At 42.7% G+C, this 17,706-nt stretch overlaps 1 protein-coding gene across 1 annotated transcript in view; it reads left to right on the top strand.

The window, feature by feature from the left end:
• The window catches only part of Tnni3k (TNNI3 interacting kinase), a 259,531-nt gene that overhangs the window by 155,733 nt on the left and 86,092 nt on the right, over positions 1–17,706 (top strand). Inside the window, 2 exon segments of the mRNA XM_021157700.2 lie at positions 16,195–16,247; positions 16,545–16,597. Coding sequence (XP_021013359.1) covers positions 16,195–16,247; positions 16,545–16,597 — 106 coding nt within the window.

Raw genomic sequence — 17,706 nt, 5'->3', positions numbered from 1 at the left:
GTGTGTGTGTGTGTGTGTGTGTGAGAGAGAGAGAGAGAGAGAGAGAGAGAGAGAGAGAGAGAGAGATTCCATTTATTCTGAACCTTCCTCAGGTACTTGTTCTCCGTGCTTTGACTGGTTTTGAGTCTCTATATCGACCACTCACTGCCCATTTTAAAAATGAGCTGCTCTGACAAAGACTGGGAACTTCACTAATCTCTATGTTTAGAAATACATATTTAGAAGGCAGTTTGATACTGTTTCTATTTAGCAAAGTTCTGGTAGTTCTGTTACTCGCCTTCTCCAGTGTCTGGTAGCTTTAGTCTTATTTCTCTACCTACATCTTTCCTAACCTCCCCAACTCTGTGTCCTCCTTCTGTCCCTCATAGAAAAGTTTGTCACTGGCTTTAAATAGATACCTGGAGATGACTGCATACTGAAGATAACTGTATGACTGCATACATTCATGGAGATCTTTATCAAAATAACAGATCACTCAAGGTAGCAGCTCCTTAACTATCCTATGCTCCACACTACTCATGCTTTGATTGCTTCATTTCTCTCAATGATGAGTATATTCCTAACGTGTGCTATTTTAAAGTAGTGCAAATCACTATTCTATGGTGACTTTTTGGCTGCATATGTCATTCTCTAATACTTCAAAATGGAATATGTTTCTGTCTCTAATTTGCCTCGTTGGTATGTGGGTGAGATAGTACAACTCATTGTGATTTAGATTGAGGTTTTCTTTCTTCAGTAAGAAACCTTTGGCAGACTATTCATGAAGTAGCATATTAAACATAAAAAATAAGAAAAGCAAAATATTGATTCATATACTCCCTATGCACACATTTCTGGAGTGAACATTGGACTGATAATTAAAGTGATTAAGGCAGGCGCATGTTCTTGAGGAGGTCACACCGTAGAAGAGCATGGCTAATGTAAACTGTGATCTCTCACATGCGCAGTTGAAAGGTATCAACAGAGAGGCTTCTTAGTTACTTTCTTATTTCTGTAACAAGTTGCTGTGACTAAGGCAACTTGTAAAGGAACGAATTTAATTGGGCTTACAGTTCCAGAGGGTTAGCGTGTAGGATGGTGGAGAGAAGGCATAGCAAATGTGGCTACAGCAGCAGCTGAGAGTTCACATCTTGATCTACAAGCAAGAGACAGAAAGCACATGAGAATGAAAGAAAATGTTTCAAATCCCCAAACCTACCCTCAGTGACCTTCACAAAACCCACACCTCCATCTCAGTCAGTGTTTCATGGCTGTGAGGAGAAGACAGCTCTTATAAAGGAAAGCATTTAATTGGGGCTTGCTTAAAGTTTCAGAGGTTTAGATCATTGTTATGGTGGGGAACATGAAGGCAGACACAGTGGTGGAGAAGTAACTGAGATCTACATGCAGCAGAAAAGGGGAGAGTCTGGGCTTAGAATAGATTTTGAAACCCTAAAGCACAAATCTAGTGACACACTGCCTCCAACAAGGCCACACCTCCTAAGCCTTTCAAATAATCTTACTTCCTGGCAACCCAATATTAAAGTCTATGAGCCTGTGGGGGCTATTCTCATTCATACTACCACACCTCCTGATTCTTTCCAAATGGTTCCACCAACTGCGGACCAAGTATTCAAACACATGAGTCCATAAGAACATTCTCATTTAGGACACCACAATCAGGAAAGGTAAAATGGAGAGGTGTTTAGGACAAGCAATGAAAGGAAGAAGCTAAGGGAGAGATGCACTTCAGCTATTTTCTGTAGACTGGAAAAATGGGTGGACAGAGTGTGCACAAGTCTGGTAGAAAGTAGAGCTCTCTACAGCTGGAGGTCAGCATCATGTAGACTAGGCCTATATACTTATTTGGAGGCATAAAACCTCAATAATGTTCTGTTTAAATCTATGCACTATAAAATGTTCAGGACCTTTCGTGGAATCCACCTTAGGCATCTAATTGCTCAAACAAAAGGCAGAAATCAATTCTGAGGGTTCTGGAAGGGATCCTGGGGTAAGATGCTGGCGTCCCTTTCTTGCCTACCATGTCTTCTTTGACATTCACTTTGCCAAAAATACAGGAAAGACCTGGGAGAGTTGCACATGAGTCTTTTAGCCCCCTTTCACCTTGTAAAGATCTCAGAGCCCTCAACATTAACACACAAGAATATGTCAGCCACAGGGTGACTTCACAAGGACAGAACACCTCAGGCAGCCTCCAGAATATTAGATCATGCTATAAAGAATCTTCAGTAAATTTCAGTGGCCAATTGTAAGGGAATGTCAGCGTTGGGATAGCATCAACATGTGTCAGTTACAGAAACTGCTGTGATACACATCAGAAACATGTATATCTACAGGGTAATGTGAAGGTTAGCAATACGTCCTTTCCCAGTCATTAGAAGCAATTATTTGCCTTCAAAACTTCATCCTGAGTCCAGTTCTCAGGACTCAGGTCTGATGACTCAAAACTGCTTACAATTCAATTTCCAATGGAATCCACACCCTCTTCTGACCTTTGCAAGTGACTTTCTTCTTAAGCAGATATACACACAAATTATTAAAAATAAATTAAATTTTTAAAACTTATTTTGCTTGTTTGAAAATAATTCCATATATTGGGGGTGTGAAATAAACACTTGCATACTGTAGCGCACAAGTAGGTGTCATAAGACAACTACTAGGAGTCAGTTTTTTCCTCCTAGGATGTAGGTCCTAGGTCTGAACTCGTAATAAGCCTTGGCAGCAGTGGCCTTTACATGCTGGGCCATCTCACCAGCTCTGTTTGCTTTTTATTTTCTTGAATAAAGTTTACTTCTGTCTGTAGTGAGCTAGTTACTTATTTGCTTGCGTGTGGAAGAGCAGTTGCTAGGACTTTCTTCTTAAGAGTGTCTGTGACATTTAAGGGTTCTGCCATCTGCCGTGCCCTACAGCATTGTACACAGAGGCAGAGTAGACAGCATGCAAGGCATCATCAGCCTGGGGTCCCTGGAAGTTTCCGTAGTTAAATCTTTAAGTGCTTAAAGACTTGATTCCACCATTGAGGTACTTCTAGCAGAGTGTGGAGCATGGTGTGAGGCGCACAGCATCTGTAATTCCTGGAGCTTCAGCATGTTCAGGCTGAGGCTTCATGTTCAGTCCTTGCAAGGACCTGACAAGGTGAGAGGAATTGAGTAACGTCCTGAGAAATGAGTGAATTGAGGCAAAATTGTTTCTCAAAATATTCATTGATAGAATTGGACCACAGCTGGCATCTCGGTCTTCTCAATCTTCTTCCCTTCCTAGCACAGGACCAAGAATCACAATTTAAAACAGAAAGAATGCAAGCTTCAGAGTTTAGATGCTAGAAGTTTGAGGGTCCCTGGAGGCTCCACCCACCAACACTCTTACAGGGAATGCCTTGTCAGACACCTGGGTGATCAGTGCTCCAGGCTTCCAGCCATGCTGAGGAGATCTTGGAAAGTGGGAAAAGAAACAAAAACCTTTGTCCTGTGAGCAGCGCTTTCCAATGGAGCGGGTGCAGCCCCTTCATAAGAACTCAGCTCTTCTCAAGAAAGAGCTGTTCAAACAGGAAAGGGAGGCAGTGCCTGAACCCTGTGGAGATTCAGTTAGTGCTGGGAACTATGAAGTGCAGGCACACTTGCTGAAAGACTCAACCTCTTAAGGTGATTTCCCGAACACTGTTCTCTGCTCCCTGCATAAGGTTGTTTAAGCATTCCCCTTCTGTGTACAAGACACAGGCATGCGCTCACTTTTCTTACCATTCCATGAAGACTCCCCCACTGTTTTCTTGGCTTGTCATCCCTAGTCTGTTTATGAGAAACCAACTACTTAATTTTCCAGTGATGATGTCATTCCCACTGTTTATCACCTTATGAAGGAAACACTATGTATCAGACTTGACCTTGATACATTTTTGTTCACCAGGATTATTTCATTTAATCTTTAACTGAAACTGTCCATGTTATAGAAGAAAAAATTGAAACATGACACATTAATTTCTTTTCCAAAATCCTTGGCCTTTTGACATTCCTCTGTTGAGAATTCTGTGTTTAGCTCTGTACTCCATTTTTCATTGGGTTATTTCATTTTATGGAGTCTTGAGTTCTTTATATATTTTGTATACTAGCCCTCTATCAGATGTAAGGTTAGTGAAGATCTTTTCCTAATCTGTAGGTTGCTGTTTTGTCCTATTGACAGTGTCCTTTGCCTTACAGAAGCCTTTCAGTTTCATGAGGTCCCAGTTATCAATAGTTGATCTTAGAGCCTGAGCCATTGGTGTTCTGTTCAGGAACTTTTCCCCTGTGCCAATGCATTCAAGACTTTTCCCACTTTCTCTTCTATTAGGTTCAGTGTATCCAGTTTTTTGTTGAGGTCCCTGATGCACTTGGACTTGAGTTTTGTGCAAGTCAAAACAAACAACAACAACAAAACCACAAGTAAATAGAGCTGACCTTTGAACCCAAGTATTCTACGTCCAGTTCCATCATGCATGTCTCCACTAAAATCACTGTTCAGTGTGAGCATTCATGAATTAGCACAGCAGATTAGGCCATTTTCTTTTCTTACTTCATTTAAAACCACCCCATGTGAACCAGTGAACGCATATATGAAGGAAAGCAAATGAATTTGGAAGAAGCCAACTCAATGGGAATTGTGCTTGGAAATGTGACCCCTTCAGCAAGTGTGTGACCTTAAACAAAGCATTTTCAGCTTTTCAGCATCAGTTCTTCAGCTGTCTCTAGAAGTATTAACACCAGGTGTAAATTGTCATAGAAAGTCTGGAGACTGACACAGCAGGAAGAGCCCTGCTCTTACAGAGGACCTGGGTTCCCCTGTACCCACATAGAGACTTACAATCATCTGTAACACCAGGGCCAGGAGTTCAGAGTCCTGTTCTGACCTCCATATGTGTCTGCATTTATGTAGTGCACATAGGCCACACCTCCTCCTGAATGGGAATGATCTGTAATGTGCTCTACAAATGGAAAAATTCTAACTCACCTATAAAAGGGGAAACATTACCTTCTACTGAGTTGGAGAAGGCACAGCGAACACAAGAGACAGAGAAGACTGTGTCCTATAAACATAATTTATAGGGTATAAGGACATGTTGTGAGGGGCTTAAAGAAGAGAATCAGGCATGGTCCTGTGTTGTGATTTTGTGACTGGATTTGTGCTGATATAAGACACTAAGAGGTCAGGAAGAACAGTTTACCCATGTTCTGTGGTACGACTGAAATGCCAGGAGGACTTGGTGACAACTGTTCACCAGAAGTGTTTAAGGGGCAGATGGGAAAGGTGAGACGGTAGTGGGAGGAAGAGAGAGTGGTTTGCAAACAATGCCAAAGCAAAAAAGCCTGCAGTAATATTGTAAATGCTTCCTGAGCTACTGCAGTTTGTCTAATGCTTGGATATAAAAGACACAAAGTGGCTTACACATGTTTTAATGTGCATGGGAAACAGACTATGTTATAAGCCATACTCTGTTTGCATGCTTATCCTATATACAGCCTACAAACAAAAACAAGTACAAAACAAAATTATCTGAGAAGAGAACATATAATAATTGTTGAATGTAAGACTGAACACTGTAGCATACATTCAATTCAGTCCTGACAGGAACTACATTATTTGAGTAATTTTTAAAAGCAGGCTGACTCTCTGCTTGGTCCTGAGGCAGAGCTTAGAATTAGCTGGTCAGGAAAGACAAGGAGGTCTGGCTAATATAGGACAGCAGATTATTCCAGAGACGGAGTGGAGAGTGTTTAACTCATTTCCTTATCTTTACTGGAAAAATGATTTTCTGGAAAGCTGTCTCCTGCACAGTGTACAGTCATAGACTAAACCTAAATTACTAAGTACTCTTCCAATATTTGCTGGAGAAATCTTGACCACAGGAAAGCACACAGATAAGGCTAAAGGGGAGAAATTAAGGTTTTAAATCCTAGAGACTTCGAATGGTAAATGTGAATATTAATAGAAAATATGAAACAACCATGTAGTCTGAATAACATCAGAATTCCATTCTAAAAAGTTTGGGAATAGCTGCCCGAGCATGTAAGCCCCACATAAGAAGTCTCTGGCTCTCTCACTCCTTCTAACCTGTATTCCTTCAGTACAGGAACAAACTTTGTTACAGGCATGGTGGAGTATGTCTGTTATGCCAGCTCTTGAGAAGCAGGGGCCAGCAGATCAGGAGTTTATGTTTATCTTCATCTGCATAGTAAATCTGAGGTCTTCTTGAGTTAAATAAGATCATTTCTCACCACCCCTCAAAAATAAAGTTAAATTAATTTACTGGTCACCAGTAACTCCCCTGTCTCATGCATCTAGCCTCTGGTATCTTATAGCCTTACTGGTAGTAAAAGACATGATGTGAAAGTCAGGAAGAGAATCAAATGCTGAGCAGAGTCCTGAAAAATGAGAATATTTATTTAGAGAGAAAGATAGAAGCAAATTCCACTTGTAGGAGGCAGGCTGAGCAAAGGGAAGAAGAAATCAAGAAAGAGCCTGTCTTATTCTGCAAGCAGTCATACACTCTGGCTCTCAGCCATCACAGCCCTTCCCTGACATCCCTGGGACTAATACCTCTGCCCCACCCCCAACAGAATGCCTAATGTCTGTAAGGAAGTCTGCAGTACATCTTCCCGACAGCCACGGAGACACTGAGTGGCTCAGGGAGTCTTTAAAAAATAGATTTGTCCATTCCTTTTGAATTTTCAAAGTGCCCTTGACGGAAAGCCTGTGAGACTAAGTGCATTTTTAACCCACATTCCTGTAGAAATGAGAGCATTAAGCCTCCCTGTGTTTGCTGAGTAGGGATGTAGGGACTGTGGGTGAAGCAACCAGGTCAAGTACTCCAATAAGCAAACCGTTTTCTCTCCCAAATACTAATCCCTGTTCCTAAAGAGCCACATACAAATTCCCCTGAAACCAATAACTTCTTTTAAAACCACTTATTTGTTGGGCCTTCTGAGAGGTGAGGGGTGCTCTTTGGAGGGCAAGCTATATAGGCACAAAGCCTCTGCTGGCCAGAGATAGCATATCTTTGCCTGTGCGCTTACGGTGACTTGCTCAAGCCCAAGGCTGCTTTACTGCCAAGAGCAGGTGATTGAGTATGTTGATAAAGTCCAGCTGTTTCCCAAGTGCTAATTCTATGCACTGCCATCGTCTGCTTAATGCAGGTACGGTGTTGTCATGATGGGGTCTCCCAGGGTCCTAGGGGTGGGTTCTATTTCTTGCCTGAATACTCAGGCAAGAGCGGCAGGGGTTCAGCATAAATCCAGATTTTATTAAAGTAAGCTCTCACATACAGCAAAACACAAGGAGACAGGGGGAAGGAATCTGGACCAATAATGTGAGTTTATCTTACAGAGCCCAAACTTTCATATGTGTATGGGGTAAATTGACATTTTGGGTAAATTGGAGTATTGTCTGAGGCTAAATCCCCTCAGAATTGGCCAGTTTGGGCTACAGAGAATATCAAATAATCCAGACAAAGAAGAAGGTGGCTGATTCCTACCACAGGAGGCTACCTCCAATGGGAGGTTTGAAAGTGTCCCTACCCTAACTCTTCCCTCTGCCAGGGAGAATAACGGAAAGCTGGCCGTGTTAATGTTTAAGAGAAAGATGCACTGATCTACTTAAAGCCTCTTTCCCCTATCTGCCTGCCTTCTGGGATCTGTCTGGTTCCTACTCTCTTGGATATACTGACTTCAGGATTTGGGGGATCCTCAGCAGAAAATGTGGTAGACATAATATCAATAGTATCTACCACTCCACACTTATGTGGTTTCTCTTCTCAAGGAGAGGATGTCTGCCATTTCCTTCCTTTGACCTTTCGCCCCACTCATCACTCCCCTATTCCTACTTGGGGCAGAATTTTAATATCACAGAGAGACATTTTTATGCCCTAGTGCCAAGTGAGTGCCCAGAAAATCCTTGGCAAATTGGTGCCTTGGATCTGGATTTTTAGCTATGGATGAGAAGATTCTTTCAACAAGAGGAAGCATGAGGTTGGCTTCTGAATATCTGTGTCTCCTCTTAGCATGGGGTGGAGGCACATGGGGTCTGTGGGGCTCAGGAAACAGCAGTGAGTGGCTGAGCAGGGGGAAGGTCAGTTGCTATGTCAGAGGCCTATGGAAAAGATATCCAAATGTTTCCTTTATAGAATAAAAACCATCTAAGAAGCTCCCAGGAGCCCCCTCTTCTAGCCTCATTGTGTTTCTGTGATAAAGCAACACAGGGGAAGAAAATATTCACTTGGCTCTGATTTTCAGGCCACAGTCCATTGCTGAAGTAAGTCAGGGCAGGAACCTGAAGGTAGACAAGCTTGCTATTTCATGAAATGTTACTTCTAGTCAGGGAACTCCCTCACAGCCGAGAAGGACAGCAGGAATTGGGTACGGAGGGTGCTGTTTAATGGATTTTGTGAGCTCATGATTCATTGTTGTTGTTGTTGTTGTTGTTTTGTTTGGTACAACCCAGTACCAACTGCCTAGGGAATGGAGCCACCTACAGTGGGTTGGCCATTGTACATCAATTAGTAATCAAGACACTCTCTCAGACAAGACCATAGGCCAATCTGAACTATAAATTCCCTCAAATGAGACTCCCTTTTGAGATGACTCTCACCTGTGCCAAGCTGTCAGTTAAAGCTAAGTAGGACACTGTCCAGTTCTATAAGGACGTTTGCAGCATGTGTCACATGCACGTCTGAGTCACTTCTACTGCCGAGACCTTGCTGCGGTTGGTTTTCCTGTCCAGGTGTTTTTCTGGAACACGTGGGCTCTCTCCTCACACTTGGAGCTGTGCTTCTCTGGGAAAGTTGATGCCTTTGCTGTTTCTATAACTAAGATTTCAGAAAGAGAACAAGGAAATTATTCTTGTCACAGTGGGAAATCACACTTAGAAGTTTCTTTAGTTATTTTGGGATAGTAACTTTCTTGTATTAATCAGACTAACTACTCGTTTCTTTTACATAAACAGATATTTGGCATTTTCTTCATTCTTCAGTTTTGACCCACATGCTTTGTGCAAAAAGATTCTCCCATAGTGGCTGCCTGTGGCTCCCAAAGTTAGGTTTCCTAGCCCCCCTACTTGAAATCAGAAGTTCCTGTTCAGGCATGGTCCAATGAACTGAAGAGTGCTAAATACTATCAAGTAGATACAGGCTTCTAACTTCTTCCTCTCTGCCTCAATTTCAGATTGAAGTAGGAGGAGCCCTGTGAGATAAACTCTCAGCTGTCACTTGTGGAATTCCCTATCTGTCACTTCAGCATCCAAGAATGTTCCATTTTGTACTTTTAGTACCTAAACGTCCCCATAAGACTAATCTCTATTAAAACGGCCAAGAACTAATTCCATTTGTTCAAAGATGAGACTAATCGCTTGAGGATTCTAGACCATTTATCCCCAGACTCTCCCAACAGGGGCACATGTGGGTGCTTAGGTGATCTCGGTGAATACATCCCCCCCCTTCCCCTCTTGCATTTCACGTTCGGAGCAAATGCTGAGTGAAGAGGATGTGCTTTTTCATATTACCCTCAATAAGCAGTTTGAAGCATGATACAGATCTCATAATCTATATCTTCAATCCCAGTGGCATTGGGACAAATCCAGAGGCTTTGGGGTAAGCTTTCAAATATACTTCTACCGACAGACGGAAGTTAGTTTTAGGAGGAGAAGGGGCTCTGCAATCCTTTGCATTTATTGGAGTGTTTCGTTTCCATGGTTTCCAGGAGTTGAGTGAAATTAGGCTTTTGGTGTTTAGAAGTTCATGATTCTGGGCTTTAGGAAAGCTGCCTCTCTCTCACCTAGATTATGTTCAGACCTGGGCATTGCTATCCCCAACTTGCTGTGGACTGTCAGACTGAAAAAAAAAAAAAACTGTTCTGCAAACCTTTGGGAAACAACAGTCAGTCAGTCAGCTTGAAGCAGACTGAGTCGGTTCTACCCTAACAACATATTGTAGAATGACATCCTACGAAAGGGTAGAATTCTAGGTTTAAAGGACTGATATGAAGACCTAAACTCTGGTTCTCTGGAGATGGAGAAGAACTAGGGACTGTGGTAAAATACCTAACGGGTATTTATCAGAAATACCATGGGCTTTACTTAGATTGCAAAAGATTAACAAAGAATTGTTTGGACACAGTTGGAGTCCTGGGGTATGGAGGTAGAAATCCTGGGGTACTTTTTGGACACAGAAAGAGCCTCTCGCTAAATAATAGTGAGCTCCAAGAAACAAATAAAGAGGAACTCAAGAGTAATGGAGTTGCCTAAGTTTATGCCAAAAATTGAAGGCATAAAGAGGTCAAAGTGAAACCATAAAAGAACATATGTGTAGCTACCAAGGACTGAATAATTTTTACAAAAGGAACAAAAGTACAAAGCACATAGTTGTGAATGGTGTTCATATCAAAGACTTAGTCGGTGTGCTGCCACTACATTTGAGTCACTGGAAGAGGTTCAGGATATTTGAGTCTTGTCTGAGATGACATTCAGTGTGACAGGACCAACGCTCAGCTCAGTAGGGAACAGTGTAATGGACTGCTGAAGGTCACTGAGGTGGGACTCCCCAGTGAGAAGCCTGTACTTGGAAGAGACCCAGCCATCTCCAGGCACTGCAGGCAGGAGAGGTGTGGCGGGTGGCAGATCCAGGACTACTCCTCGGCTTAGGGTGTGAAGGATGGCTTGTCAGGAGCATGTGTTTGTAAACTAATGATTTTCACAGTGTGATAAGATTGAAGGAAGCCTGACTGCTTCCAGTGACCTAACCCTTGGAATGCTTCCAGGCACCGTTTGCCAGTTCTTTAATCATGAGTTAATCACCTTCAGGGATACCTCAGAAAGCCTGCCTGCAGCACATCTGGGAAGCTCTGCACTGTTGTTACAGTTACTCACTGGGGCAGTCATCTCTCCAAATAAGGACACTGAAGGTTGCCTGTGGTATCCTTAACCATTGTTTGTGAGACCAACTGACACAGGCAATTGCATGGCTTTGGAATTCAGAAAAATAACCTAAATTGATATTTATGCATATTAATGGCCTCTTCCTAAAGCTCTTCGTGGTAGTAGAGGGAGAGTAGCAGATACCTTGTTCCTTCTAAGACCAACCATGAACTTCAGTCCAGACCGAGGAGGAAATCAGAATTGGGAAATAGCCCAATAATCAAGCCAGTCTGATTAATAGTGACAATTAGCATTGGGCTACAGCACAGAACCAGCTGATTATGAATCATTTGAGCACTTGAGGTAACTTTTCAATACAGGCAATTAAAATGAAAAGACTCCTGATCCTCACATAATGGCTTCATTAAATTAATTTTGTGCTAAGATTGGAGAAATTTTTCCTTTATGGAAAAGAATCCAGTGAAATTTAGCTTCTATTCAGTCTTAGCAAAGAGAAAAACCCTTTAAAATCTCTCTCTCTCTCTCTCTCTCTCTCTCTCTCTCTCTCTCTCTCTCTCTCTCTCTNTTAGCTTCTATTCAGTCTTAGCAAAGAGAAAAACCCTTTAAAATCTCTCTCTCTCTCTCTCTCTCTCTCTCTCTCTCTCTCTCTCTCTCTCTCTCCCCACACACACACACACACACACACACACACACAGAGGTTTGAGAAAGCCATGAAGGCCAGAACCATGAATTCTGCCCTCTCAGTTTAGCAGGATGAAGTAAACCTCGCCCTGGGTTATCCTGTCCTTTGTAAAGTGCATGCCTTGTGAGGTTAAAAGAGATTTGGAGGAGTCACGGGGAGGAAAAGGCATTTCAAAGACCCAAGTATTCTGATATGTAAACAATTGACTCAAGTCATTTGCTTCATGGTTAAAGACAAAGCAGTCCCCAGTGCAGTAGCCAAGCACCTGGAGGAACAAAGGTCTTCTGGGTGAGGTGAAGCCACACTTTCAGTTAAACAGAAACAGCTTTGCAAAGTCACAGTGCAGATGGAAGGCAAGGCTCTCTAGACCTAAAGGGGGAGTGAGAATTATCCCGTAGTAAAATTGGTTCTACTTTAAGTGCCACTGAGCACAGCCTTCAGCTAGCACTCATGAGGCCTTATCCTGGACAAAGTGCCTCCCGGGTGATCTACAGGGGCAGGGGAGGCCCAGAAGTCCCAGAATTGTTTTTATCCCACAGCTTCTGGTGATGCTGATAGCTCTGAGACCCTAACACCAGGTTAGCTAGCTTCCCAGGTCTTGTTTGTAGCAAGTGCTTTCCCCTTATCTGCATATTCCTTGCAGAGCCTTGATTATCAGCACAGCACTGGGGAGGAAGAGGAAGGTTGGTCTTGGCCTGCTGACTCATACTGGTACAAAGACACACGAGGTTGGTTTCCACCGACTCTTCACCTCATTATTGAAGATGGGTATTTGGTTGTCTCCCTCAGGGTCTGGTTGACTCTGAAAACTGAGGTTTTATAAGTGGAGGTTCCATCTCTTGGCAGCAGGAATTCACAGTGTCTGATTTAGTCCCTCTGTGTCTGTTTGTCACTTGCAGTGAAGATTTTCTAATGCAGGCTCCAGTGTGACTATGGAGAACAGATAGGCGCTCGCTCGCCCACAGGAGCGCTTACCCACTTCACACTCTATTGCCTTCTTCTCTAACATATCTGATTCCTTCAGTGTTCACACTGCTGAAAGCTTACCGTTTATTGTGCCTTTCACATGAGGTCAACTTCATTACTGACAGTGATGACAACTCTGAGGCTCTGGCTGGCTTCAGAACTCAGCACACACTCTTCTCTGGGCATGCTCAAGCCTCAGGCGAGTGTTACTGGCCATTCAAAAGGCCTTCTGATCATCACAATTCAATACTACTTTTATGAAAGTATCTCATTCTTTTCTAGTATTGTGCTGGGTGAAGTGTGGTAGGGGAAGGCTGTCTAAGGGCCAGGATTGAACCCATTCCCTGATGACCCTATAGCATCTTCACTGTGCTGTTTTGCAGATTTTTCTAGTGTTCTTTGGTTTAGTAAATCTACTTTTATAATCACACACACACACACACACACACACACACACATATACACACACACACACACACCTCTTGACTTTGCCAAGATCTTTGCAGGATTTGATTTCCCCTTTTCTCAGTCTCTTCTTGCTTGTTATACCTACAGTTTGGTCCCAACCTCAACCTGCCTGTTTCACAGCTGGAAGTATTCCAGCACATGACAGTCTCGGTACATATTTGTGGATATAATAGCTGACTGACCTTCAAAGCCTTCTTGGAAGCTAATCCAGTTCTTAACCTATGCTATTTTGGGGGGAAACATTCATCTTCATTTTCGCTAGCAGATTATAAATCCTGTGAAAATGAAATCCATAGCATGTACACTTTGCATCTTCTAGAATGGCATGCTAACAGGAAGCAAGTAAATACCATGCTTCAGAGAAAAGCACATAGGCACAACTCATAAACTGTGAACTCACTGACCACCTACTGTTACTCAAGGACTGTTCTAATATCTGAGATGTTCTAACATCTAACATAAAGAAAATGAACTCTAGGTTCACATTCGACAGCTCTCTGGCCTGTGCTGGTATACCAGAATTCTGAGCTTTCTACCCCTTCTGTATGAACTAAGGTAGATCATCCCTAATGTCTGTATACCTCATCATTCTCTGAATCTTAAACATTCATCTGTAGACTGATGAGTGGTATTTAGCAAGCACTGAGTTATTCCAGGATATGACCTTTACTCTATCACACCATGGTTGTCACTGTAGTAATAGGATCTATCTTTAGTGTCACTTAATCTGCAAAACAGCACAGTGAAGAAGCTAGAGGGTCATCAGGGAATGGGTTCAATCCTGGCCCTCGGTTAACCTTCCACTACCATGCTTCACCCAGCACAATTGAGGCCAAATCCATCTCTGGGCATCCTGAAAGCTGAGCCTGGTATTATTGACCAGGTGCTACATTTCTTTCATAAAAGACTATATTTTAATCCTAGCTGGTGTAATCATTCTTGGTAACATATATTTATATGAGTTTAGAACAAATGAATTGTTATGTAAGGATCCAGTGCTCTAGAGCCATGGGTTTGTTTCTGCAGCACTGCCTTGAGGCTTATATTGGAGAAGTATGCAAAGGTTCCCTGGTCTCTACAGGTAGCTACCTAGATTAACTCCATTTGCGAAACTATCCAGGAAACTTAGTGCTCTTAAAGACAAGGCTTCAAGCCGCGTGTGGTGGTGCATGCCTTTAATCCCAGTACTCGGGAGGCAGAGGCAGGCGGATTTCTGAGTTCGAGGCCAGCCTGGTCTACAAAGTGAATTCCAGGACAGCCAGGGCTACACAGGGAAACCCTGTCTCAAACAAACAAACAAACAAACAAACAAACAAACAGACAGACAGACAGACAAGGCTTCAGTTGCTCATCTTGCTTACTAACTGGAATTAACAAGGAAACAATTAGTAGCAGGGGTTAGCCATGATTTTACTGTGTCTGGTGGAACTTTGCTCGACATATATTTAAGTGTTATGGGTAGATTTTGACACCCACACTCCCTTGACAGGATGTGGGCTGTGCAGCTCTTTGGATGAGCCTTGTGTCTCTGTGTGATGTCTGTGTGTGATCTTCCTATTGGTCTGAGATTTTTTGGTTATAACAGCACTGTCCTCATCATGCCTACCAATTTGTAATTAGGTGCTAAAAATTGTATCTCATCTCTTCCTGTTTTGACATTCTCAATATTCCTATACTCTAGCATCTCACTTTGGACACACATTAAACGTTAGCATTTACAAGGTATATTAGGTCTATTTTCCTAGTTCATTCGCAATGCAAAAAGGTTTTCCCACGTAATGTTCTTGCAAAGCCAAGTGGCATCAGGAAGCAACACATAAATCAGTGAAGATAATCCTGTTCCTGCCGAGCACCAAAACCAAGAATGCAAACTCTTGACTTGGAAAGGCCTCCTCCATGAGCCAAACACAGACTCAAAATTAGGTAGATATGCCAAAATCCCCAAGGTTTAGTCCTTGTCCAGATCTTGGTTAGTCAGACATCTTAATGAAACTTCATATGTGTAGCCTTCCTGGCATTTTTAGGAAGTACAGCTTTCATGTTTTACAATCTGTCTATTTCCTCTTCTGCTACGGCCCCTGAGCCTTAATGTAGAACACACTGTAGGCATATCAGTTGGGTTGAGCACCACATAGTATGTAATTAAAAATTAAAAGGCAAGTACAGTCCTCAACATCAGAGTGTGTCACTGAATGTGTCTACATAAGTTGTTCTACAAGACCGTGCTGTGTAGGAGAGGGATGACCTCCCCCCCCCCAGACTGCCCGAACTTTGACCTACCTCACAAAATGGAACTCTTCCAGTACTATGCAGACAAGATTATCAAAACCTCAAATGCACATATTTACAAAGTACCATGCTATGCTGGTGTCTATATTTATTCGTGGACATCTAATTTGTACATAGAAATGATGACAACAACCAAACTGGTTGGTTGACATTGTCCTCCCTTGGTTCCCCTCTTCTCTTGTGCTAAGATCATTTCTGACATTCCCTCATGGTCTTCCTGATCCTCTAGATTTCTGGGCTAGAAGAGTAGTTTTGGAGGCTTACTAGCTTTTTAAACTGTAGTTTTTTAAACTGTAGTTTAGCTGATACCATTTAACGGACCTCAGTTGTATTCCATGAATTAAAATTATACCCATATATAAAAAATACACACACACAAGTATTTAGTGAGAGGGCAGTTGGGGGTATCTACATACACAGGTCACAAGACACGGATGAAGGCCAGAGGATAACATGCAAGGCTTAATTATGTGCTTCTCTTACTTATGTGCTTCTCTCATGTGGATCTCAAGGATCTCAGGTGACTATTCAGGTGACTATTCTTGATGGCATACCCACTTGGTGCCTCTCTTTGAAAGATCCATGCTTTGGATGCAGCCAGTTAATTCCATGCCTTGCCTACCCAGAGCCGCACTTTCAAACAAGACTCTGTGAGCTGGAGGACTTCATCAACAAACAAGGCCTGTTGACCAGCTTAGAGGGTTTGTTGAAGTAGAAAATCTTCACACTGTCGATGGGAGCTAGAACATGACCACATTTTGTAAATCCCTTTTCTGGATCAACAAAACCCAAGAGCAATAGAGTTAGTACATTTCCCCACTGTGGTAACAAATGACTACCTGAGAGGCAAGCTAGTCACCACTCAATACAACTTACACAGTCTTCTTCTCTCCTAGTCACAATATTCTTCTCTATGAGGACGGCCATGCTGTGGTGGCAGATTTTGGAGGTAAGAATTCCAGAAGCATTCACCCAAACAGCATCCTTTTCTCATTCCTGTTGTGTGCAATAATCTGGAAACACATTTCACATCTTTGGTGTTTCTGTTATTTAAATTTCAGGTTGACCTTACACTTTGAAAGCCTGCCATGTGCACTTTTTTTTTTCTTCTTTCCTATCAAAACTGAAAAGGGCATAGTGAGAATTTGAACAATGCACAGGCTTCCTGGGTTTTCAATGTTGCTCTGATCTTGGAGCAAAGCCTGGGGACACTTTCTTTAATGTGGACTTTTCTCTCCCTCTTTAGAATCAAGATTTCTGCAGTCCCTGGATGAAGACAACATGACAAAGCAGCCAGGGGTTTGTGAATCTCTCACTCTCTCATTCTTGTTAAAAATTAAAATATGGAAACTCAGCATGGGAGGAAGGAAAGAGGGAGAAGCCTTAGCCAGGAAATGTCTTTGTCTAGGTGGAAGGATAAAGTTTTAGGGTTTTATTTTCAGGAAACCCAAAAATAGTTATTTGAGGGGTCTCTACTTAGAAAATGTGGTAGGTAAACATCTCAGCAAACATACTCCAAATGTATCCTATGAGCACCGGATTGGCACAGGTCATTGGCTGCCACAGGTAAGGCACACGTGGAAGGGCATGCTAACACGTACAAAGCTGTATGTCCTAACACCAACGACCCAGCAGCAGCCATGAACCCAGCATTCCTTAACTATCCTCAGGCATGGATCCCATCATTTATGGAAAAAGCCAGACAGAGGAGCAGGTATCTCTAAACCCAGTGCTGGAGAGGTGGAGGCAGGAGGATCCCCAAGGCTCACTGGCCAGCTCCAGAGTCTGTAGGAGGCTCTGCCTCAGCAGATAAGGTTCAGATAACTGAGACAGACACTGACAACAGCCCCTGAGCACACGCATAGCCACTAAGCCAGCCCTTGTCCATATCTGGCTAGTCCTTTGAAAGAACACTGAACACATGAGCAAACGAACATGGCAGGGTGAGTTATTAATAAAAATTAAAGCAGTAAAAATAAGTAGAGAATACACTATTTCCACAGACATGGGAGTGGAGTAGGTCCACAGACAGGGGAGTGGAGTGCAGTGTTTTGTAAGAGGGCTAATGGGAAGAACAGTCCTCATAACTGGTGGGCACTGGAGGCGAAGATAACTGTGGGTCCAGGGGCTCTGAAACAGGAGGGCTCTTGAAGTGTTCAAATCTGCTATGTGAAGTAGGTGAGGGAGAGTGAAGGAAGTTATAATGGGGTGAGGGGAGGAAGGATTGTGTCCTTTTGGGGAGGGATATACAAACTGCATCTAAGCCCTGAGGCAAAGGGGAATCTTGATCAAGGGATCACAGCCCTGACTGCACTGAATTAAATAATCTTAGATAAAAAAGAAGAAAGACAGAAAGACAGAAAGACAGAAAGACAGACAGACAGACAGACAGACAGACAGACAGACAG

Source organism: Mus caroli, chromosome 3, assembly GCF_900094665.2.
Source record: "Mus caroli chromosome 3, CAROLI_EIJ_v1.1, whole genome shotgun sequence".
In the NCBI taxonomy this organism is placed as follows: Eukaryota; Metazoa; Chordata; class Mammalia; order Rodentia; family Muridae; genus Mus; species Mus caroli.
Note: the sequence above shows the minus strand (reverse complement) of the source record. Positions and strands in the feature narration are given on the sequence as shown.